At 41.2% G+C, this 23,650-nt stretch overlaps 1 protein-coding gene across 2 annotated transcripts; it reads left to right on the forward strand.

Moving 5' to 3' along the window:
* Positions 1 to 398: 398 nt before the first annotated feature.
* Positions 399 to 21,728, forward strand: LOC101741570 (protein suppressor of forked). 2 transcript variants are annotated; one of them, XM_004925918.5, is made up of 18 exons: positions 399 to 651; positions 2,204 to 2,395; positions 2,928 to 2,960; positions 8,493 to 8,590; positions 10,659 to 10,812; positions 11,206 to 11,299; positions 11,659 to 11,798; positions 13,806 to 13,997; positions 14,188 to 14,325; positions 15,060 to 15,202; positions 15,749 to 15,906; positions 16,672 to 16,838; positions 17,426 to 17,533; positions 17,656 to 17,744; positions 19,168 to 19,268; positions 20,223 to 20,357; positions 21,097 to 21,203; positions 21,571 to 21,728. In XM_004925918.5, the coding sequence occupies exons 1-18, from the start codon at positions 622 to 624 to the stop codon at positions 21,673 to 21,675; spliced, it is 2,184 nt and encodes a 727-aa protein (XP_004925975.1). In that variant the 5' UTR covers positions 399 to 621; the 3' UTR covers positions 21,676 to 21,728. The 2 variants fall into 2 exon arrangements, with proteins under 2 accessions (XP_004925975.1, XP_021203520.1); XM_021347845.3 differs by having other exon boundaries at positions 638 to 710.
* Positions 21,729 to 23,650: the final 1,922 nt, after the last annotated feature.

Consider the following 23,650-nt stretch of genomic DNA (forward strand, 5'->3'; position numbering starts at 1 on the left):
TATTTTATTTTGTCTATTTAGTGTTTCTTCAGGCTTAAATGTAATAATGTAATCTAATTTAATGTGATAATGGTGGTTTATTGACTGTTTAATATCTGTGAAAGTGTACAAATGTGGGTAAATGAAATAAAGCCGCTGGACATAGCTTCTCGAGATCCTCCAAAAAGTCCACTGAAAAAATCTCAGTCAATGACCACCATTTTACTGAGAATATGTCATCTCATATCATCTCATCTCATCTAATTTAATTTAATTTCATCGCAGTTGATTAATATCTAAAATTAATCATCTTCATTTCATGTCATTTCACTACATAATTGTAACATTTTTCATAAAAATAAGAATATTAATTAAAATAAGACATGACTTAAAGATCTTAATTACCAGGTCATAAAATTCCTTAAAGCGAAATGTATAATCTATAGCGTCCGCTAATCCCGTTTGAGCTTGGTTGAGTTGTTTAATTTTTTAAAGAAAATTGTGTTTTTTTATTGTTTTAAATCGATTTTAACACTGAGAGTAATGTGTCCACAAACAATCAGTACCTCATTTACTTAGTTCTTCGAAAAACTGTTGCTCGGACTTAAAACCAGATAGATAACCTCAAACGTAAACTTCAAAATGGCATCTGTAGATGAAATCGCCGACATTGTGAGTTTTTACGCATTAGTCGCATTAATTGAATATAATTAAAAACTAAAAGAACAAAGGTTTTCTTTTTTGATTTGATATTCCTGAATGTTGTGTAATTCGTTTATATAAGTGCATGTATTAGCAATCGATTGTTGTGTAGTTCTAAACAAGATAGTCATTTAGAAAAAAAAAAGAGGATCCTTAGTTTTATAGATACCGAAAACACGAGAGAGTTGTGACTGCGCTCCAAAACCGGAAGCCATTAAGTAACATTGACTTCGACCTGTAGTAACGTAAACTAATAATCAACCACTAAACCAACATTACAAGCGATTACACTGGAACCAGCTGTCTGCTAAGATCATTACAATTTCTCAAGAAAAAACCAAATTGTAGTACCTAGATCCTATATAATTACTCTAATCCATATTTTAAAAACGCCAATTAGCTGTTTAGCCTCTTACTGGTGGTAGGACCTCTTGAGAGTCCGCGCGGGTAGCTACCACCACCCTGCTTATTTCTGCCGTGAAGCAGTAATGCGTTTCGGTTTGAAAGGTGGGGCAGCCGCTGTAACTATACTTGAGACCTAAGAACTTATGTCTCAAAGTGGGTGGCGCATTAACGTTGTAGATATCTATGGGCTCCAGTAATAACTTAACACCAGGTGGACTGTGAGCTCGTCCACCCACCTAAGCAATAAAAAAAAAATTATAATGAGTTAGATACCCCACTGAAGCTTCATTACACTTTATAACTGTAAACTTCTTAGATGTAATTAAGACTATTTATAAAAAGTTTGTATGTATGTATAAAAAGTACAACAGCTTGATCTCATGAAACATATATTGTATTATATTGTATTGTAGTGATTTTTATTTCATTATGGGCTCTAGTAAATATTTAATACCACATGCAGACTGTGAGCCCAATCGCTCATCTGCAGTTATAAATGAAATAGAGTAAAGGATATATAAATAAAGGATAGGAAAATAAGTAGACAATTCAGAGAAATTTTAATGTTATTGAAAACAGAGTAATCGGAAATGTCTAACTTTTCAAGTTTTTTGTTAATTACATCAAAACACAGAAAAAACTGGTGTTGACACTTAGCCATGTGGACTTATCAAACACCCTACTGGTAAATTAATGATTTCAATCTCTTTGGAAATTTTTAGTAATAATTCCAGTCATGTTGCCACTAATTTTGAAGTAATAATAAGCAGTTTACAAACTACAATAATTGTTCTAGGATATAAGTTATATCTATGTTATCTTCCTAGACCAGTCCCTTCAAATTGTGTGTACATATTTGTATAGATTGAGATGTAGACATTAAGGGTTTTGCTGATGCATCTATCTATTTATTACATAGAATGGTGATTGAACATATTGTATTGATTGCAATTAATACTGTTACAAAACTTTGCCAGAGCCCATAAAATCAATGTAAATGAGTCGTCTAAATTATATATTGTGTAATTTAAGAATTGTTTAGCAAAATTACCATAAAATTAGGTATTGTTTTTTATTTAACAAATTAATATTTGTCTCTCTTCATGTTTTTCGCTAGGATTGGGGTAATGAACGCCTATCCCGCGCCCAGCGTGCAGTCGAAGCCAACATATACGATGTGGACTCTTGGTCATTGCTAGTAAGAGAAGCCCAGGCCCGAAACATCAACGATGTCCGAACCATGTACGAGAAGTTGATAACGGCATTCCCGACCACAGGACGTTACTGGAAAATATATATCGAACAGGAGGTAATTATAAGCAACATTAAATGTACCTCCTTAGACATGGTTTTTAAGAGTATATTTTTTTTTTTTTGTTATATAGGTGGACGAGCTCCCAGCCCACCTGGTATTAAGTGGTTACTGGAGCTCATAGACATCTACGACGTAAATGCGCCTCCCACCGTGAGATATAAGTTCTAAGCTCTCAAGTATAGTTACAACTGCTGCCCCACCATTCAAACCTTTTAAGAGCAATCCTTCAAACTGCAGTGGGCAGTTCATGCTGTGTCCTTATGATATGTCCAAATGAATAATGGAGGCTGGTAACTGGTTATCATTGCCTCAAGACAATGTCCATATTGTGAGACCACTAGTTTCACTGTATAATATTCTCTAAGTAAACTTCACGTAATAAATGAAGATTCATTTAAATCTTTCTTGTAAAATTTAGATTTTAGTATGTAGGATAAGATTATGATAAGATAGGATAGGAGATAAGATTAATGTAATGTAGTTATTAATTAATTTAAACAATAATTTAATATTATAATAATTTCAGATGAAAGCGAGAAATTTTGAAAGAGTCGAAAAGGTCAGTATACAAAGAGAGTAAGTTTAAAAAAAACAAAGCTATCTGTGATATTAACTATAGGCAAAAATAGAAATAGACAAATACTATATTTTAATTACAGTATGCTGGTGCGTGGCATACCTAGACGATATTTCCAAAAGAATGTCTATGATAGTTTTATATAAAAAACAATTAGTTGTGTTAAATGAAATAAAGCTGTGTAATTGCTGAATTGAAAATAATCTTTTTTTTCGGTTAGGGTGTCTATGTGTTCAGACATGACGGAGGAGACTTTCCATGGCGAAAGGGGAAAAGAGAGCAAATAAAAAAAAAAATTACCCTATATGAAATAAACCGATTTCGCCTTCGAAGGTCACTTTTGACATGTAAAATAACCCCATTTTAATATTTAATAGTAATCTTAGAATTAATTAATTCGTTTTGAAACGAGAACCCAGGTTCTACATCCCTGCAAAGGCTTAATTTCAAAATGCCATTGTTAAAAAAAATACAACCAAACTGGATAATAATAATAATTTTCTTGGCCAATGATATCTGTGTAACTAGTGGCGAATTTAGCCTCATATAAAATTAAAACTGAACTAAATAGCGTTATGCTAATAATTAATAGCGGTGCTATATTTTCGGCTTTTTTTCGGCTAGCTTCGCCGGACGTGTAGGCAAGCTCACGGGGCTCGGCCATTAGAGACTGCTAACACGTTTAGCCCTAGTGAGGGCAGTGCTTTGTTGTAAAAAAATTAGGTTTTTTAAAAAAAATAGTTAAATTTTGGATAAAAAGAACATAACAAAAAACATCTTCAGCTACTTGAATGAAGTAAACTTAATTGGAGCTCAATTAAAAACGTCGAACTGTTGACGGTAATACTCTTCTATATATTATTATATAAAAATAAATTTCTGTTCGTTAGTCGTCCTAAAACTCGCGAACGACTGGACCGATTTGGCTAATTTTGGTCTTGAATTATTTGTCGAAGTCCAGAGAAGGTTTAAAAGGTAGATAAATATGAAAATTAAATAAATATAACAATTTTGTTTTTCCTTTGATGTGTCCCCCGTGTCGGACGGATTCCTTTTGTGTGTTTTAAGTTTATTTTATACAAAAGTTTAGGTCTTTTATCTATCGATTGAGGCACTACGAAGTCTGGCGGATCAGCTAGTACCAATTAAAATGCGCCTTTAATTATAAATATGAATGTGGCTTAAAACAAATTGCCTTTCCCCTCGATGTGTAGTTTAAATACAAAATAAAAAGTCGCTTAAATACCAAATCGAACTAATAATTAATTTCAACCTGGTTTTTTACCTAGATGATTACGGTCAGAGAAAGCTTGAAAATTATTGCATCGTCATTGATCTTTGATCCTTGATTCGCGTGCGGATTCTAAAGTTAATGGAACGTTTTGGAGTCAGGGAAAATGAGGTTTAACGATCCTGGTACACACATGCAAACAAATATACCGAGTTAACGAAAAAGCGTATTAAAAAAACGGATGAATTATATTCAGCCTCTAACTTTAACTAGCAATAAATATACTGTTTTACAAAATTATAGAAAGTTAATAGAAATTTTGTAAATTTTTTAAGAGAAAAAATACATTAAGTTTTAGGCTGAAAGACTTGGCTGTTGTAACAATTGAAACGTATTGGTCGTTGCGAGCTATGAAGAAAAAAAATGTCGAAACCGATAAGAAGTTAGCTTTATAATTTAATAACAAATTATGGGGGGTAGAAGTAGGGAGTACCAACTCAGTGTAAAAGTGCTCCCTGAAAGGTATCCAATTAGGTGGCGCCACAGTCGCAAGTGGAAGGATTTAAAAAACAGCGCCATAAACTATTTAAGTAGGATACTAAATTAAGAAGGAAAGAAACAGTTCATACGTAAATAGTAATAAAAGTTAATAGTTAAGATTTTAAATACTGCATATTTTTTACTACACTTACACGAAAAAGATTACATATTTCAACCCCGCACACTTCACTATTTAAAACTGCTATATTCCTATAATTTCCACTTCCTACACTAGCGCTATTTCGGTGAGTCTTCCAACAACAATTTTCCGTTACAGACGGACAATAGGATTTTTCCTAGGGGACAAATTGAAGAAGAGGATTATTCTTGTATAGGTAATTTTTTTAAGGGATTTTATGACCTGGTAACTAAGACCTTTAAGTCATATGTCATAGGACCTTTAGGTTATTTTAATTTATATTGTTTTTTTTTATGAAAAATGATAATATAAAGTGAAATGAAATGAAACGAAGGTGATTAATTTGAGACATTAATCAACTGGGATGAAATTAAATGAAATGAGATGAGATGATATGGGAATGAAATATAATCTCAGTAAAGTGGTGATCATTTACTGGAATTTTAGAGTTTTTGAAGGCTCCCGAGAAGTTACGTCCAGCGGCTTTGTCACATTTTCCCTCATATGTGCACTTTCACAGACATTAAACAGTTAATAAAACTAATGTATTACACATTTAAGCCTGAAGAAACACTCTTCTTCTTTTTCTCCACCTTATCCCACTAGGTGGGATCGGCACAGCTAATTTTTCTATTCAATTCTCTTCTATCAGCCGTCATCTCAACACTCACTCCTTTCTCTGTCATATCGTCATCCACACACTCCATCCAAGTTTTCTTCGATCGATCTCTTCCCCCTCTACCTTGCACTACTATTTCCGTACATCTCCTAGACACATGCATCTCCTCTCTACGCATCACATGTCCATACCACGGTATTCGTCCTCTCTTCACACACAAAAAAATAGACAAATAAAACAAATCACACACTCCTCGCGTTCCCGCCAAAAAGTCCTTATAGGTACAAAATTATTCCATTCACTTCTACCCTCCTCCTTCACATTTGCTAAGTCAAAATGAATTAGCGGGTACACAGGGTTTGAAAATTTTAAAACTTGCATTTATCCACATCAAACTTCCTTCAGAATAAAGAAGAAACAAATTTTAAACCTGCAATGTCTAATATAGGACGTACAACGAACAAACCGTAGACACTGCCATCAGCGGCAATCTATTTTTATATTGTTTTAAAAAAATTGTATTTTTAATATCTTTTTTAAAAAATATTGTGTAATTAATAAAATTTTAAATAAATATAAATAAATAATAATAATAATATTTATTCAAGCCTCTTAAAATACAAACACGTACAAGAATTTATAACACCTTTGTCGTATCACTCTTGTCAGAGCGGTCGTGGTTGTCATTTAGTATCATTGCTGTGGGCAAATGTTATGCACCTCACGAGTAATCGCCACTTTACCAAGTCTACCAGCCTCACTAGGCTGGTACACTCAGGCGAACAACTGCCAATTACAAGTTTTTTTTTTATTGCTTAGAGGGGTGGGACGAGCTCACACCTGGTGTTAAGTGGTTACTGGAGCCTATAGACATCTACGACGTAAACGCGCCACCCACCTTGAGATATAAGTTCTAAGGTCTCAAGTATAGTTACAACGGCTGCCCTACCCTGCAAACCGAAACGCATTACTGCTTCACGGCAGAAATTGGCGGGGTGGTGGTACCTACCCGCGCGGACTACGATCGGTCCTACCACCAGTAAGAACATGAAAATGCCGTGAACTGACTTTCAGTTCTGGAGGTTTTCGGTGGACCGTGGATTATCTGCATAAACTATATCGAGATTTGAAGGCTATTTAGTTTAAGCCGTAAGTTTTATTTCGCTTAACACGCAACATTTTTCTTTGTAATTAAAGGTCTGGTTTATTTATTGTTAATATCAACAATTCGAGGTTTTTAATTGAACATCAATTAAGTTTACCCCATTCGAATAGCTGAAGAAGATATTGTTATGATTTTTTCCCCAATTTTAAACTTTAAATGGCTCTCCTGTAAAGTTGCTAAAATGTAGTTTGAATCAAATACCCTGTTGCCCCTCGATATGACAATATCCACATCAGATCACAAAGAATTAAACAGTGTCTTCAACATTATATAGCAGAGTACGTTGTGGATCCGGTTATATATTTTTTTGTTACTTAGTTGGGTGGACGAGCTCACAGCCCACCCGGTGCTAAGTGGTTACTGGAGCCCATAGACATCTACAACGCAAATGCGCCATCCACCTTGAGATATAAGTTCTAAGGTCTCAAGTATAGTTACAACGGCTGCCCCATCCTTGGAACCGAAACGCATTACTGCTTCACGGCAGAAATAGGCAGGGCGGTGGTACCTACCCGCGCGGACTCACGAGAGGTCCTACCACCAGTAAAAATACAGTTACAAAAATACAGATACAGTTTTCCTTCGCTGCGAACGAATCACCCAGTTTTGAAGGGTAGAGGAACTGGAGATTTCAGTGATGTCTCTGAGGGTTCGCATATGCTTTAAGGTGATATTAGCCTATATTGGTCTCTGCCTGCTTAGTGCGAGTTTTTTAACGTTCTCGATCGCGTAAAAGTTAACTTGGCTTCGTCAAACAGAACGCGTACTTAGCGCTGCGTTTTAACGTCGCGCTCTTTTCATGTTACACAAATTGACTAGATGAGTCCAACGCTACTTGACGCAACGCATTCCCCAAATTATAGTGCCTTTCGATAGCAGTGTGAAAATTTAAAAGTATTAAGATGTCGAGTGATTCTGATGTGGCATTGTATAAGTATGGGTATTTTCTAACTATTTCTATAAATTTTTCGGGCATTAACTAGTATTTTAATACACATCAAAGCTTCTTAACGCCGCGACAGAGCGTTGCGTACTTATAGCGCTGGGGCTCTGTTTGATGGTATGTTACCATAGTAGTACAACAAACATCTCGGCGTCACAGCGCGCCGTGACTTTAGCGCTCTGACGCGCGCTAATTACGCGCTCTGTTTGACGAAGCCTTTAAACTTGTACGGAGTTGAAACAGGTTCCCTTCGTTTGCCGCTAGGGGCGCTGTTTTAGCTCAAATTAGATTTAAATTTTACGTGATCAAGAGCATCGCACTAAGCACACTGAAGTCGGCCCGAGACTTCATACTTAAGAAGAGTTAAGAGTTAGATAGCATAACAGGAGGAGACATTGCCATTTCCAATAGATTATAGGGATTTAGTTTGACTGAGGGCGCCCGTCTTCCAAAGAGGTTTGTACAGTGCCTCTGGCGTCACTGATGTCCATGGGCGATCGTGATCCAACCAATCTGTACCTAGATCGCAGACTCAATAGGATACAGCTTACAGAACAAAGGACTTTATTACCGAGACGCGCTTATACATTTTGCCAGGATTTTAGGAATGAAGTTATGGGAGAGTTTGTTAGGTAAACGTTTTTAATGAGCTTTCCCATTGTAAAGATAAAAGCCTGAGCGCTCTTGAACACATTTGAACGGAACTCGCGATGATGAGGGTAGTAAATGATTACCTCTTTGGTTCCGTGAACAATTATGTAGCGCCCTGTATATTTTTTTCGAATCCATTGCTCGTTTGATGTACATTGAAGATTAAAAAAAATATTTTATTTTTTTATTATTTCCTAAACTCGACCATTGTTTCCGACGCGTCCAGCTCTTCCAGAGGTGTCTGATGAAGATATTAAACATCGAACTCTGGAGGCTGTACCTGAACTACGTGAAGGAGACGAAGTGCATGCTACCCACTTACAAGTACGTATGTTTTTGTTTATTTATTTGTAGAAGAATCTGTAATGTTGTACTTGGGGGGGGAGGGGGTGTTAAAGGAAAACGTATTCTTCCGTGTATTCCATGTTTAATTATCATCTTAATCCTAGTTCACAATTATGAAGAAGCCTATGTTTCTGGGTGGCCCGCCTTATTAGGGAGACATACGAGATTACACCTATTAATTATGTGTTATGCTAAATGCTATGCTAATACTATGCTATGCTATGCTATTATATATAACTATACACACTTCAAATAAATACAAGATAGCACCATTCTGAAGTAGATTAAAAATCGTTATTAATTTGTGTGAATTTTTTTTAGAATCGTGGCTCTTTATTACATTGATTGGACAGAGTTAAATGTATATTGAAGATGACGTCTTAATTTAGGTCCTGTTATCTTACGTATACATATTATCGAGGGGTGAACGAGTATTTGGTTTAAACGCCATTTTTGCAACTGTAAATTTGGAAAAAATGTCATAAGAAAAAACTTCTTTAGCTATTTGAATGGGGTAAACTTAATTGAAGTTCAATTAAAAACATCGAACTGTTGATTCTGATACCAAATAAAACGCACCCTTTAATTACAAAGACGAATGTCGTGGATTAGGTGAAATGTCGCTTAAACCAAATATCCTTTCACCCCTCGATGTGATTAAAGGACTATATAGTTAAATTTTGAAAATTGGTTTTTACATTAACTTATTAGTCCTTTTCAAAATTATCACAGTACAAAGTTATTGAAGTTTAGCCCCTTGGTCGGGAGATGGCGTTTTTAATTTTTTGAATCGAGTTATGCATATGTTACATGGTTTAAAATAAAATGCATTGTCAAATTGCACGATGCTCTGTCATCGTTAAATTAACCCACAGACCAGCCCACTGAGTTTCCCGCCAGATCTTCTCAGTGAGTCGCGGTTCCGGTCCGGTAGTAGATTCTGCGAAGCACGGCTCTTGCTAGCTTGCGACTCACAGGAGGTCCTACTACTAGTAATTACGCAAATTATAATTTTGTCGGTTTGATTTTTATTACACGATGTTATTCCTTCACCGTGGAAGTCAATCGTGAACATTTTTTGAGTACGTATTTCATTAGGAAAATTGATACCCGCCTGCGGAATTCGAACACCGGTGCATCGATACATACATACATGCATCGCGAATGCACCGGACGTCTTATCCTTTAGGCCACGACGACAGAAGTCGTATATATTGTCACTGAAATTGTGAATATTTAATTTAATTGGTTCGATATATGGTCTCCGCGCGAGAGTGTCGCCTCTCAAAGCCTACACGGAAGTCTGTTCCTCCTGACCCAACCAAAACAATTTATAAATTGTTCCTCCTAATTTAATGGTGATAGGGACGAGCAGTAGTAGTAGCTTCGTTCATTCGCGTTTTCACTATTCGCGGATTTAAAAAATGCGACCCAAATCCTATGTTCGTGACTAAAGACATCTTTATTCGCGGATTTAATGGATGCATCGGTACATACACATTGCAAGGATTCTAATATTTAGTTATCCAATCGAATATCCTTTGTAAATTCGCTTTACCATCTTCACGGTTTCTGTATTCGGGGCATATTCATGGAACGTACCACGCGAATAAAGAGTTTCACGATTTCGTATCAAAGGATATTGTGGTTTCCAATTTCACATCCACGCTACCCTTTTTTTTTTCGTACCAATGCTGATAGCCTTGAGAGGCTATTTCAGCTTCGCCCTAACATGTAGGTGAGCTCACGGGGCTAAAACCGGAGTGTTGCTAACACTGGTCCTAGCAAGAGCAGTGCTTCGCAGAATCTACCACTGGATCGGAAACGCGACCCACTGAGAAGATTCGACGAGAAACTCAGTGGGCTGTGTCTATAGGTTTATTCGCTCGTCGAGCCCTTCGTCGCAAGCGACTGGTTCGACGAGAACGGGGATCGGTGCTTGTAGTACCTAAAAGCACAGTTAATCGGGAGGATCCGTAATGACGTATAACGCTGTCTGCGGCTGCATAACATAAGGCGAAACTTCAAAGCGTCAAACGATTTTCAGGGAGAAAATGGCGCAGGCCTACGACTTCGCCCTGGACAAGATAGGTCTGGACATCCACGCTTACCCAATATGGAACGACTACGTGACGTTTCTGAAGAGTGTCGAAGCCGTTGGTTCATACGCCGAGAACCAGAAGATATCCGCCGTTCGAAAGGTATCAGAACGTTTGCGGCACATTGCGGTATTCGGGCGAACCCGTATAACAGCATTGCCAGGCTGCCAAGCTGCTACCTACCGTTTAATACTCTCCACAAGCCTCGTTTGTAGAAGGGCATGTCATAGCGCTCGGGAAAACACCGTGGAGGGGAGCTTATTTCAAAGCCAGATGGTGTGTGGCAAAAAGAGATCTATGGAAACGTACTCTGGATGAACACAGTGATTGTAGGTGGTATAGATGAACTAGACTCCGGTGACGGACTGGGCGATTGTAAAAACGAAGCGGTCATCTCAAACAAGAGAAGATCCATGGAGCATACGGTATAAAATACAGAGAGAACCGAAGTCTCATTTCGCATAATGGACAATGATCGTGGTTTCTAAATTTCAGATCTATCAGAGAGCGGTCATAACGCCCATAATAGGCATAGAGACGCTGTGGAAAGACTATATAGCCTTCGAGCAAAGCATCAACCCGATAATCGGTAAGTGGACAGCATGATGTTGAGATTTAACCTTAACCTTAACATTTACCACCTATGGGTGGTAGGACCTCTTGTGAGTCCGCGCGGGTAGGTACCACTACTCCGCCTACTTCTGCCGTGAAGCAGTAATGCGTTTCGGCTTGAAGGGTGGAGCAGCCGTTCTAACTATACTTGAGACCTTAGAACTTATATCTCAAGGTGGGTGGCGCATTTACGTTGTAGATGTCTATGGGCTTCGGTAATCAACTTACATTGGGTCTACCCGTCAATGCATAAAAAAAACCTTTTGGGTTCTAGCCCAAAGAGCCACGTCCTGTGACATAGTTTAGTTTTTCACATATTTTTTTCGTTCTAAACAGCCGAAAGGATGGCCATGGAGCGTTCCCGGGAGTACATGAACGCGAGACGAGTCTCCAAGGAGCTGGAGACGGTCACCCGGGGACTCAATAGGAACATGCCCGCGACGCCGCCCACCGTCGACCGCGAGGAGATGAAACAGGTGCGTATACACACACACACACACACATATATACCTAGTCTTGCCATAAATACTTTTACAATAAAAAATTAAAAAAATTCTATTGCAAATAACATTTATAACATTTATAACTTTTACAGTGTGTTAGTTTAAAACATAAATATAAAACAATTTCAAGTATAAAAAGCTTATTCGAAGTGGTCTCCATTGGCTGCAATACAGTCCTTTAAACGTTGAGGCCAGGTTATCAATAGAAGCACGCACTCTTTCCATGGGAAAATTTTTCCCTGCCAATCGTACGGATTGTTTTAGGGACTCCAAATTATCATGGCGTTTATAGCAAGCCGTACTCTCTAAAACTGACCATAAATAATAATCCAGCGGATTAAGATCGGGACTAGACAACGGCCAGTCTTCAACTCTGATGAAGTCCGAAAAGTTCGTTTCCAACCAAGACTGCGTAGACCGAGCCTTATGACCTGGTGCCGAGTCTTGCTGGAAGGACCATTCTTGATTATTGAACATGGTGTTGTTAAGGGGCTTCACTACCTTCCCAAGAATGGTATCTTGATACGCTTGTGCCGATGTTTTGATCCCTTTTTCACAAAAGTATGGCTCAGTCACTCCTTCATATCTAGTACCCCACCAAACCATCACTGAAGTCAGATAGTGCCCACTTTGCACTTTGTCGACTAATTGGGAAGCTTCCTTAGAGCTTTGCGCATAAATACGGTCATTTTGTTTGTTAAAATGTTGCTCAATTGTAAAAAAATTCTCATCCGTAAAAAAAAAAATTCTACGACCTCCCTTTGCGTACCGCTTCAGTAGTTGTTTCGATTTTACCACCCTATTCTGTTTTAAATTATCAGTTAAGAAATGACCAGTACGTCTCTTATAGGCTGCAAGTCCTAAGTCATCATTTAAAATACGCGATATGGTTCTAGGTGCTATCTTCATCTCCCGAGATAAAATCTTTTGCTTTCGGGCAGAATTTCTTCGAATTCTTTCTCTTACTGTTTTGACCACCTTTTTCGTGCGAACACTACATGGACGGCCAGGTATTTTTCTGTCACAAACAGAGGAGGTCTCATTGCACCTATTAATAGCCCGGTACACAAACATTTTACTAATACCAAGCGTATGGAGAGTTTTAAAAATTGCATTTGGCTCCATACAACAGTATTTATAGCCAGACTAAGTATACTGGGTGTTAGGAGACCGCTTCCCAAAACGAAGACAGACGATAGTACCAATGACACCTTTGACGATGGGACGGAAAATATTTTTAAAGCATTTTATTAGCATTATTTACGCTCTATCATGTTAGCACAGCTAAATGAGACGATAGTTTCATAAAAAATATATTGCATTACTAAAAAAAACCTAGCCCTAAACGTCATTACGGAACTTCCCGATCCATTATCGGTGCTTTTAGGTACCTCAAGCACCGGTCATCGTTCTCGTCAAACCCGTCGCTTGCGACGATGGGCTCGACAAGTAAATTAACCCACAGACACAGCCCACTGAGTTTCTCGCCGGATCTTCTCAGTGGGTCGCGTTTCCGATCCGGTGGTAGATTCTGCGAAGCAATGCTCTTGCTAGGGCCCGTGTTAACAACGTCGTCAGGTTTGAGCCACGTGAGCTCACCTGCTAGTTAAGGTTAAGCTGACATAGCCTCTCAAGGCTATCAGCTTCGGTAGGAACGGATGACCGTGCGTGATTCGTTCACAGGTACACCGGATTTAATGTAAAGGTTTTTACTTATTTATTGCGTGAATGGGTGGACGAGCTCACAGCCGACCTGCTATTAAGTGGTTACTGGAGCCCATGGACATCTACAACGTAAATGCGCCACCCACCTAGAGATATAAGTTCTAAGATCTCAGTATAGTAACAGCGTAACTCTTCAAACCGAAACGCATTAATGCTTAACTGCAGAAACAGGCAGGGCGGTGGTACCTACCCGCGCGGACTCACAAGAGGTCCTATCACCAGTAATATAAATATATATAATCCCAAATAACTTAGGTGGAGTTATGGAAGAAGTACATATCGTGGGAGCGCGCGAACCCCCTCCGCTCCGAGGACACGGCGCTGGTGGCGCGGCGCGTGATGTTCGCCATCGAGCAGTGCCTGCTGTGTCTGGCGCACCACCCGGACGTGTGGCACCAGGCCGCGCAGTTCCTCGACCACTCCTCCAAGCTGCTGCAGGAGAAGGGGGTGAGTCCACCCTCCATAGGGCCTTCATCAAAGCGAAATATTAAAACGGTTTTTTAAAGTAGGTTACAAGGTGGGTGGCACAATTATGTTGTAGTGTCTATGGGCTCCAGTAACCATTTTACACCAGGTGGGCTGTGAGCTTGTTCACCCATCTAAGCAATAAAAAAACCCAATGCTGTTGTTGTCCCAGGACTCGAACGCGTCCCGGCTGTTCTCTGACGAGGCGGCGGCGGTGTACGAGCGCGCCACCAGCGGCCCCCTCAAACACTCCACGCTGCTGCACTTCGCACACGCAGACTACGAGGAGAGCAGGCTGCACTACCACAAGGTAACGCAACAACAGAGACAGACATAGGTGGTGGTAGCCTGCGAGAGAACGAGATGGGATACATTCTATACGCTGGTAGCCAACGACAGAGACAGACGTAGGTGGTGGTAGCCTGCGAGAGAATGAGACGGGATACATCCTAGCTACGTGCGTGTAGGTGAGCTCACGGGCTCAATCTGAAAGACCTTAGAACTCATATCTCAAGTTGGATGTCGGCGTTTATGTTATAGATGTCTATGGGCTCCTGTAACCATGTAACACCAGGTGGGTTGTGAGCTCGTCCACCCACCCATCTAAGCAATAAAAAAAAAAGACGTGTGGCACTCGGGGACTGCCGCGGTTAAGCTATTGCAAAGCATTTTTTATCAACTTATTCAATTACAATTAGACAATAATAATTTAATATTAAAACAATAATAAAAATAAGACCACGCTATATTTATAAACATTAACAAAAGCAAAACATTAACTGTCCCCTTCACACTCATAAGCTAGACCGCGTGAGAGAGAGATGGGCAGACTTTTCATGATGCGCATGCAGTGCGACGTCACGCCGCGCGCTTATTCACAAACACTACACCAGCGCAACGTGTTGAACGCGAGCTACATGGTAGGCGGAGTTGAGGGTGTTATATTTTAATTTCGTTACGGAATTTCTTGATTCAGTCGCCGCGCTCAAGGCCCGCGATAGAAGCTATGCAATAGCTTAAAAACTACGATTTCTTGGTGTCCAGGTGCACCAGGTCTACACGCGCTACCTGGACACAGAGGACATCGACCCCACGTTGGCCTATGTACAGTACATGAAGTTCGCCAGGAGGGCGGAGGGAATCAAGTCTGCGAGGACCGTCTTCAAGAGGGCCCGGGAGGATCAGAGGTGAGCCTTATTAATTATTCGATAAGTGGCTACCAATACCGTCTCCGGACATGGTAGCCTCGACGTCCAAGCCGGATTGCTTTGCCGCAGAAATAGGCAAGGTGGTGGTACCATGCAAACTCACAACACATCCTACCACAGATCTCGTTATTAGAAGACCGAGGAAGGAATTAGGAAACAGTCTCAACATACTCTTGTTCGGAACTTGTATATAACTTTAGTCGCAAATGTCGTTAGGGCGATTCAGGTAACTGTCAAATAATGAGAGAGAGAAAAAGTTGCTTTATTGTACACAAAAAATAATAATTGAATACAATTTGCCACGTACCATCTGGCTTTATGAGGTCCCCTCCACGGGATCTTCCGAGCGCTATGACATGTCCTTCTTCAAACGAGGCTTGTGGAGAGTACTTAACGGTAGGTAGCGGCTTGGCTCTGCCCCTGGCATTGCTGACGTCCATGGGCGACGGTAACCACTCACCATCAGGTGTCTTGGGCTGACGCAAGTCCGTCGTACGTCACACGTCCTATCCTGACGTCCCCCAGGTCCCGGTACCACGTGTTCGTGGCCGCCGCGCTCATGGAGTACTACTGCTCCAAGGACAAGAACATAGCCTTCAGGATCTTCGAGCTCGGCCTCAAGAAGTTCTCCCACATCCCGGAGTACGTGCTCTGCTACATCGACTACCTGTCCCATCTCAACGGTGAGACGCTTTGTACATACCCCCCACCTGACCTCAACATCAGCCCGCTGAGTTTCTCGCCGGATCTTCTTAGCGGGTCGCGATTCCGATCCGGTAGTAGATTCAGCGAAGCAGCTGCTTTTGAGTTGTTAGGTCTCCTTTGGAAGCGCTCGGGCAGCTGTTAGCAAATCCCATCCCTTCTGGCTGTGCTTTTGTTCGCCCACCTGTTCTGGTGAAATTGGAAAGGCCTCTGGGCCACCAGTAATCAATTATTAAAAAAACTTCCGACGGGTAGGTACCACTGGTAGGTAGTAATGTATTCCAGCTTAAAGGGTGGGGCAGCCAGTGTATTTAAAAAAAAATATATTGCTTAGATGGGTGGACGAGCTCACGGCCCACCTGGTGTTAAGTGGTTACCGGAGCCCATAGACATCTACAGCGTAAGTGCCGACACCTACCTTGAGACAAGAAAGAGTAACAGTAGAACGGCTGCCCCGCCTTTCAAACCGAAACGCATTACTGCTTCACGGCAGAAATAAGCTGGGCGGTGCTACCACCAGTAATTACGCAAATTATAATTTTGCTGGTTTGATTTTTATGACTCGATGTCACTCCTTCACCATGGAAGTCAATTGTTGAGTACGTATTTCGTTAGACAAATTGGTACCCGCCTGCGGGATTCGAATACCAACACGGCTGCGTCGCTCTTAGTCTTTAGGCCGCGACGATTTGTGCTACCCTCGGAGGGGTGGGGTCGTGTCTCATGAACTCCTTACAATTGGTCAGAGGATAACAACACGAGGGTTCTGTTCGAGCGGGTGCTGTCCTCGGGCAGCCTGAGGCCGGAGCACTCAGTCGACATATGGAACAGATTCCTGGAGTTCGAGTCCAACATCGGGGACCTGGTCAGCATTGTCAAAGTCGAGAAGCGGCGGCAGGGCGTGCTCGAGAAGGTGAGTCCCGCCCGGAGTAGTGGCGTCATACGTGGCTAAAACGTGTAGCGCTTGGAACGCTGTTGCAAGTCGAAGGGATCATACCGTCCGACAAAACATATCGCAGCTTTAGAATCGAAGTGGCTTAACTACAGATTTTAAGAAAATGATTTTTATACTTTGTACGAATCTGTCTGGAAAAGGATAAAGTATATTTTCTGTCTTTTTTAAATCAAGCGCATAATTTAAGCTTTACGGCGCGCTCTTTAAGGTTTAAAGTATTAAAATCGAAATTGAGAATTTCCTTTTTTATTGCTTGGATGGGTGGACGAGCTCACAGCTGACCTAGTGTTAAGTGGTTACTGGAGCCCATAGACACCTACAACGTAAATGCGTCACCCACCTTGAGATACAAGTTTTAAGATCTCAAGTACAGTTACAGCGGCTGCCCCACCCTGCAAACCGAAACGCATTACTGCTTCACGGCAGAAATAGGCAGGGCGGGTGGTACCTACCCGTGCGGACTCACAAGAAGTCTTAACACCAGTAAACCCATTTCCCACAAACACAGAAATAACACATGATCTGAATCAACATTTTTTCTGCAGATAAAAGAATTCGAAGGCAAAGAGACGGCCCAGCTGGTGGACAGATACAAGTTCCTCGACCTGTACCCGTGCAGCATCGCCGAGCTGAAGTCTATAGGGTACACTGAGGTCAGTCCACTGAACAGGCCTCAATAGGGCCGCGGTGCTTCCTCGCGTTGGCGGCGAGGTCTCTGACAACGTGCAGGACGGTTTGGCTGATGCGTGATAATGAAATCTGTCTCGGTTCGCAGGTGGCCTCCATGTCGAACAAGTCGTGGGCCCTCGGGGGGCCGCTGGCGGGGATCTCGCCGGAGCTGGCGGCCGTCATCCTGGGGCAGAGGTAGCGCAGTAGCTTTATTAACCCACACAGCCCACTGGTACTGGTGGTAGGACATCTTGTGAGTCCGCGCGGGTAGGTACCACCACCCTGCCTATTTCTGCCGTGAAGCAGTAATGCGTTTCGGTTTGAAGCGTCGTAGATGTCTATGGGCTCCAGTAACCAGTTAGCACCAGGTGGGCTGTGAACTCGTCCACCCATCTAAGCAATAAAAAAATAAAATAGTTTCTCGCCGGATCTTCTCAATGGGTCACGATTCCAATCCGGTGGTAGATTCTGCGGAGCACTGCTCTTGCTAGGGCCAGTGTTAGCTAATTCTCTCAGATCGTGGCCGTGAGCTCACCTACTCATTAACTCGTAATTGGGATAGCCCCTTGGTCTACCAGCAAATGGGTAGGTGAAAAGTATATGTTCCGGAGCTTTTTATGTGTTCCGTGGGGTATGTTCTAAGGAATTGTTCGAGATGATCTCTACAAAAGAGATCACAATCACATGCGAATGTATTTGATGGAACCCTGCTTTTCTTTTGTGGCAGGTAGCCATCATACAACGCAAGATAATTGACAGATGCCTGAATCTCGCTTACGACATTTTCAAGATAAAAGCGCATATATACAAGTTCCGAACAACAACATTTGGACCGTCGGTCTACCGAGCAAATATCACTCGCTCGGTGGAAGATCTTCCTTTTGTCGTTTCAGCATCTCTAAACTTTCTTTCTCTGGCTAGGGCCAGTGTTAGCAACGTCGTCAGGCTGGAGCCTCGTGAGCTCACCTACCAGTCTTGATACAGCCCAAATAACCCCTCTAGGCTCCTAGCGGGAGGGTAGTAAGAAAAAACACTTCTTTTTAATTTTCCTGTAAATTAATTTCGCGTGACGTCATTTGAAGCTAAAACGCACGACGAGACCATACAACGATCATACGACATCGTCCCTCAGTATTTCTATATTGCAAACTAAATATATATATGTATATATGACTTAATAAATGACTTTGGAACCGCTCCGGACGTTCGTCTGTTTGTTTAATATAACGAAGTTTGATTTAGAATTTTATAAATATACTTACGCGCTGGGGTTCGGGATAAATAAAGGTTCCACAAAAGTACAGATTAAAACTGTGTTAACACTTAGAACACTTAACGAACACTTTAAAACTCGTAGTTAATTCTTCCGCTTCGCTTCGAGTAGATCCGATTACTAATTAACTTCGTACCATATCTGCAACGCTTTTATAGTCGATACGACATCCCTAGATTTATCGAGTACATTCTGGGCAAGTCGAGTGCTTCCGCTATCTAACAATAGATGGCGTTGTATTTCTGGAACGTTCTCGGTGTTACTAGTTTCTTTGGATGTTCGTTTCTGATACTCCTCGATAGATGGCGTTGCTCTTACCAAAGTAACAATATATTTTGTTTACAGAGACAACGATCCTAACAAAGACATTGCGCGTCCGGACACCAACCAAATGATTCCGTACAAACCTAAGTCGAACCCACTACCCGGGGAGCACCCCATACCAGGTAATGTCGCATTTCTATGTACGTTTATAGCTTCTTTTACTGGTGGTAGGACCTCTTGTGAGTCCGTACGGTACGTAGGTACCACCCCACCTGTTTCTGCCGTGAAGCAGTCATGCGTTTCGGTTTGAAGGGTGGGGCAGCCGTTGTAACTATACTGAAATCTTAGAACTCATATCCCAAAGTGGACGTCTGCATTTACGTTGTAAAATCTAAGCAATAAAAAAACCAAAAAAAATAAGAAAAGATTCGATTTAAATCGATTCCACAGGAATTTCCTCAAAATCGATACGTTTTCAAGTCCCACATTCCTCGAGCGTCACCTTCTTATCAGCCCACAGAGGTCCACTGCTGGACATGGCCTCCCCCAAGCCTCGCCACAAAGACATGCTCTGCGCCACATAGTACTTGAATATTTTTTTTTAAAAAATTGAAATTGATCTAAATAATTAAAAATAAATAATAGTTTAAAAAACTAACATAATACGCTTTTATAGAAAATCCAACTGAAAAATATAAAATAATTTTTTAATAAATTTGAATTAAAAATAGTGTAAGAAAAAATGATTTTATTGTAGAAAAAGCGTGGCGTGCTTTTCAGGATATAATCAGAATAACCCTTCTACTCATATCTGTTCATAAAATATTTATAACTACTGATACCATACATCCCACGCTTTTTTTTACAATAAAATCATTTTTTCTTACACTATTTTTAACTCAAATTTGCTTAAAATTTATTTTCCATTTATTAGTTGAATTTCAATATTTTTTTAAAATATTGAATCGTCATCGGCCCTTAATAAGTATACCAAATTTCGTGTTAATCCGACGTTTTGAATGAGCTCAAAATCGTGTTCAAAGATTCCGTTACATACTAACATACATACGTCTGAAGCTAATTATAGCGTATTAAAAAGATTTGGTTGATTCAAACGGTCATGATCCTGGACTCAGGTGGGGCGTTTCCGCTGCCGTCGAGCGCGGCGCACGTGTGCACGCTGCTGCCGCCGCCCAACTGCTTCCGGGGACCCTTCGTGGCGGTGGACCGGCTCATGCAGCTCTTCAACAGGATATCGCTCCCGGATAAAGGTCTGGACTGGACAAAGGTTTTCCCTGGACAAAGGTTTACTGGTGGTAGGACCTCTTGTAAGTCCGTGTGGGTAGGTACCACCACCCTGCCTGTTTCTGCCGTGAAGCAGTAATGCGTTTCGGTTTGAAGGGCGGGGCAGCCGTTGCAACTATACTGAGACCTTAGAACTTATATCTCCAGGTGGGGGGCGCATTTACATTGTAGATGTCTATGGGCTCCAGGAACCACTTAACACCAGGTGGCTTGTGAGCGCGTCCACCCATCTAAGCCATAAAAAAAAAACAAAGATCTGAACGTCCAGTCTTGGGCCTCGCTTTCGCTCACAGACCTTCGCTAAGAGCCCTTCGCGTGTACAAATCACATAGCTTTTAAATAAGTGCGTTGCTGATGTCTGTGACCACTCACCATCAAGTCGCCAACTTACAGTGATATATTAGAAAATCCATAACAATAAGCGCGTTGGTGGTGTTCGCGAGCGACAATAATCACTCACCGTCAGATAAGCCGTCGCCGTCAACCTAAAAATGTAAATAAATAAAAAATTAAAATATCCACAACGATCTCATGTCGCAGCACTAGTTAAAATGACGTCACAGAGAATAGTAATTTCGCATGTAAACACGTTGGTAGTTGAGCTAAGCCATGTGATCAAAAACACAGTCCTCTTGTTGTAAGTTTCGGGGTTATAAGCGATAGAAATCTGACGGTATATCGTCACACTCGCTTGTTGTCCCGCAGTGCCGGCGCCCTCCGCGGAGAACGGCTGCGACACGCGGCTGTTCGAGATGGCGCGCTCCGTGCACTGGCTGTTCGACGACGACGGCGTCACCGCCATCTCCAATAAGGTACGCCTTAACTTTGAACCGAATCTACTTACGCATACGGTACATTTTACACAGCCAATGCTTTTTTTAGTTTTTTTTTCAACTTGTGCCGTGTGATACAATATACTACATACTACAATAACACTACACAAGCACAACGTGTGAGCGTGTTGAACGCGAGCTACATGGTAGGCGGAATGGGGGTGCTAGGTTTTATGTTCGTTACGGAATTTCTTGATTCAGTCGTCGCGTCAAAGCCCGCCATAAAAGCTACGCAATAGCCTAAAAGTTAAAAAATTATGTTGATGCTTTCATACGAAAGTGTCGCTTGTGTGTTGTTTGGGGACATGTCGGCCTCAACTGTACTGACGTGAGGTCGGTGTCGCAGGTCCGGCGCAGGAAGCTGGGCGACGACTCTGACGACGACGAGCTGGGCACGGCGCCCCCGGTCAACGACATATACAGGCAGCGGCAGCAGAAGCGCGTCAAGTAGACGGCGCGTTGTATTGTGAAATGAACTTTGTGAATAAATGAATTTTTATACTACTGGTTTTTTGTTTGTTACTTGACCTTTTTTTATTGCATAGGTGGGTGGACGAGCTCGCAGCCCACCTGGTGGTAAGTGGTTGCCGGAGCCCATAGACATCTATAACGTAAATGCCGCCACCTGTCGTCGTCGTGGCCTAACGGATAAGACGTCCGGTGCATTCGCATCTAGCGATGCACCGGTGTTCGAATCACGCAGGCGGGTACCAATTTTTCTAATGAAATACGTACTCAACAAATGTTGACGATTGACTTCCACGGTGAAGGAATAACATCGTGTAATAAAAATGAAACCCGCAAAATTATAATTTGCGTAATTACTGGTGGTAGGACCTCTTGTGAGTCCGCGCGGGTAGGTACCACCGCCCTGCCTATTTCTGCCGTAAAGCAGTAATGCGTTTCGGTTTGAAGGGTGGGGCAGCCGTTGTAACTATACTTGAGACCTTAGAACTTGTATCTCAAGGTGGGTGGCGCATTTACGTTGTGGATGTCTATGGGCTCCAGTAACCACTTAACACCAGGTGGGCTGTGAGCTCGTCCACCCATCTAAGCAATAAAAAATAAAAAAAAACCTACCTTGAGACATGAGTTCTAAGGTTTCCTTTTGAACACTACAAGGGCTGCCCCAGTCTTCAAACCGAAACGCATTACTGCTTCACGGCAGAAATAAGCAAGATGATGGTATCTATCCGCGCAAACCCACAAGAGGTCCTGCCACCAGTATTTACGCAAATTATAATTTTGTTGATTTAACTTTGGGTTTGATTGCCTCCTTAAGACATGATGTCAAAATCATAATCGTTTAATGTTTTAAACGATACAATTGTGGTTGTTACCTACTGAGTTCCTCGCCGGATCTTCTCGGTGGGTCGCGATTCCGATGCGGTGGTAGATTCTGCGAAGCACTGCTCTTGCTAGGTCTAGTGTCAGCAAATTCTCTCAGGTTGAGCCCGTGAGCTCACCTACCCGCGCATTGCTGGAATAGCCTCTTAGGCTACCAGTGAATAGTTAGAAAAAAAGAACTCTGGAGTTAACTACCAAAGTTTTTCGTGCGTACAGCCGGTGTTCTTAAATTTACAAGACGCTATCACGTCAAAAACTTTCATGGAAGTACAAATTAAAACTTCTATTTAACACTTAGAATTATTTTTTTTTATTTTTTTTTTTTTTTTTTATGATTGGAATATTACTGCTGGCCCGGAAGCCTTTCCAGCTTCACCAGGACAGGTGGGCGAGCAAAGGCTCAGCCAGGAGGGGTGGGATTTGCTAACAGCTACCCGAGCGCCTCCGAAGGAGACCTAACAACTCAGAGCAATTGCTTCGCGAATGAAGCTACTACCGGATCGGAATCGCGACCCACTGAGAAGATCCGGCGAGAAACTCAGCGGGCTATATACAGTCGTGGTCAACTAATTAGGGACAATCTCTAGTTAAGCCAAATTGTGAATTTTTTTTTTATTTTCCAACGAGACTTAGCAATATTCCATATCTTTTACATGTAAGTGTAATTAGTCATTTATGTGCGCGATTATACAAACAATAACAACTTCTTAAACATTAAACCTCTTTACAATATAGCTGATACAATATCATAGTGCTATTGGTTCAAAGAATGCTAGCTGGCCATTTAATTAGGGACACTGAGGTATTGCGTTCTAATATCAAAATTGGAATTTTAATACTTTTTTGTTTCTTTTCATATTGTTTAGTGGTCGTTTTGGCGGCAATACAGATTTTTTATTTTAAGTTTTGAGAATTATTTTGAAGAAAAATGGGCAAAAACAAAAGTTGCGATTCAACACTACGAAAAATTATCATGAAGTTTGTCGAGCGTGGTTGGTCATACCGAAGGATAGCATAACATTTAAATTTTTCAAAAACTATGGTATGTAATGCAGTGCAACATTTCAAGCGCTATAACA

Source organism: Bombyx mori, chromosome 23 (assembly GCF_030269925.1).
Source record: "Bombyx mori chromosome 23, ASM3026992v2".
Lineage (NCBI taxonomy): Eukaryota > Metazoa > Arthropoda > Insecta > Lepidoptera > Bombycidae > Bombyx > Bombyx mori.

What these genes read in the sequence shown, in the direction of transcription:
- LOC101741570 (XM_004925918.5), top strand. Translation starts at nt 622, where the DNA reads ATGGCATCTGTAGATGAAATCGCCGACATT. An exon ending in AGTCTATAGGGTACACTGAG is followed by an intron (nt 17,534 to 17,655) that starts GTCAGTCCACTG and finishes CTCGGTTCGCAG; the next exon opens with GTGGCCTCCATGTCGAACAA. An exon ending in GATATCGCTCCCGGATAAAG is followed by an intron (nt 20,358 to 21,096) that starts GTCTGGACTGGA and finishes GTTGTCCCGCAG; the next exon opens with TGCCGGCGCCCTCCGCGGAG.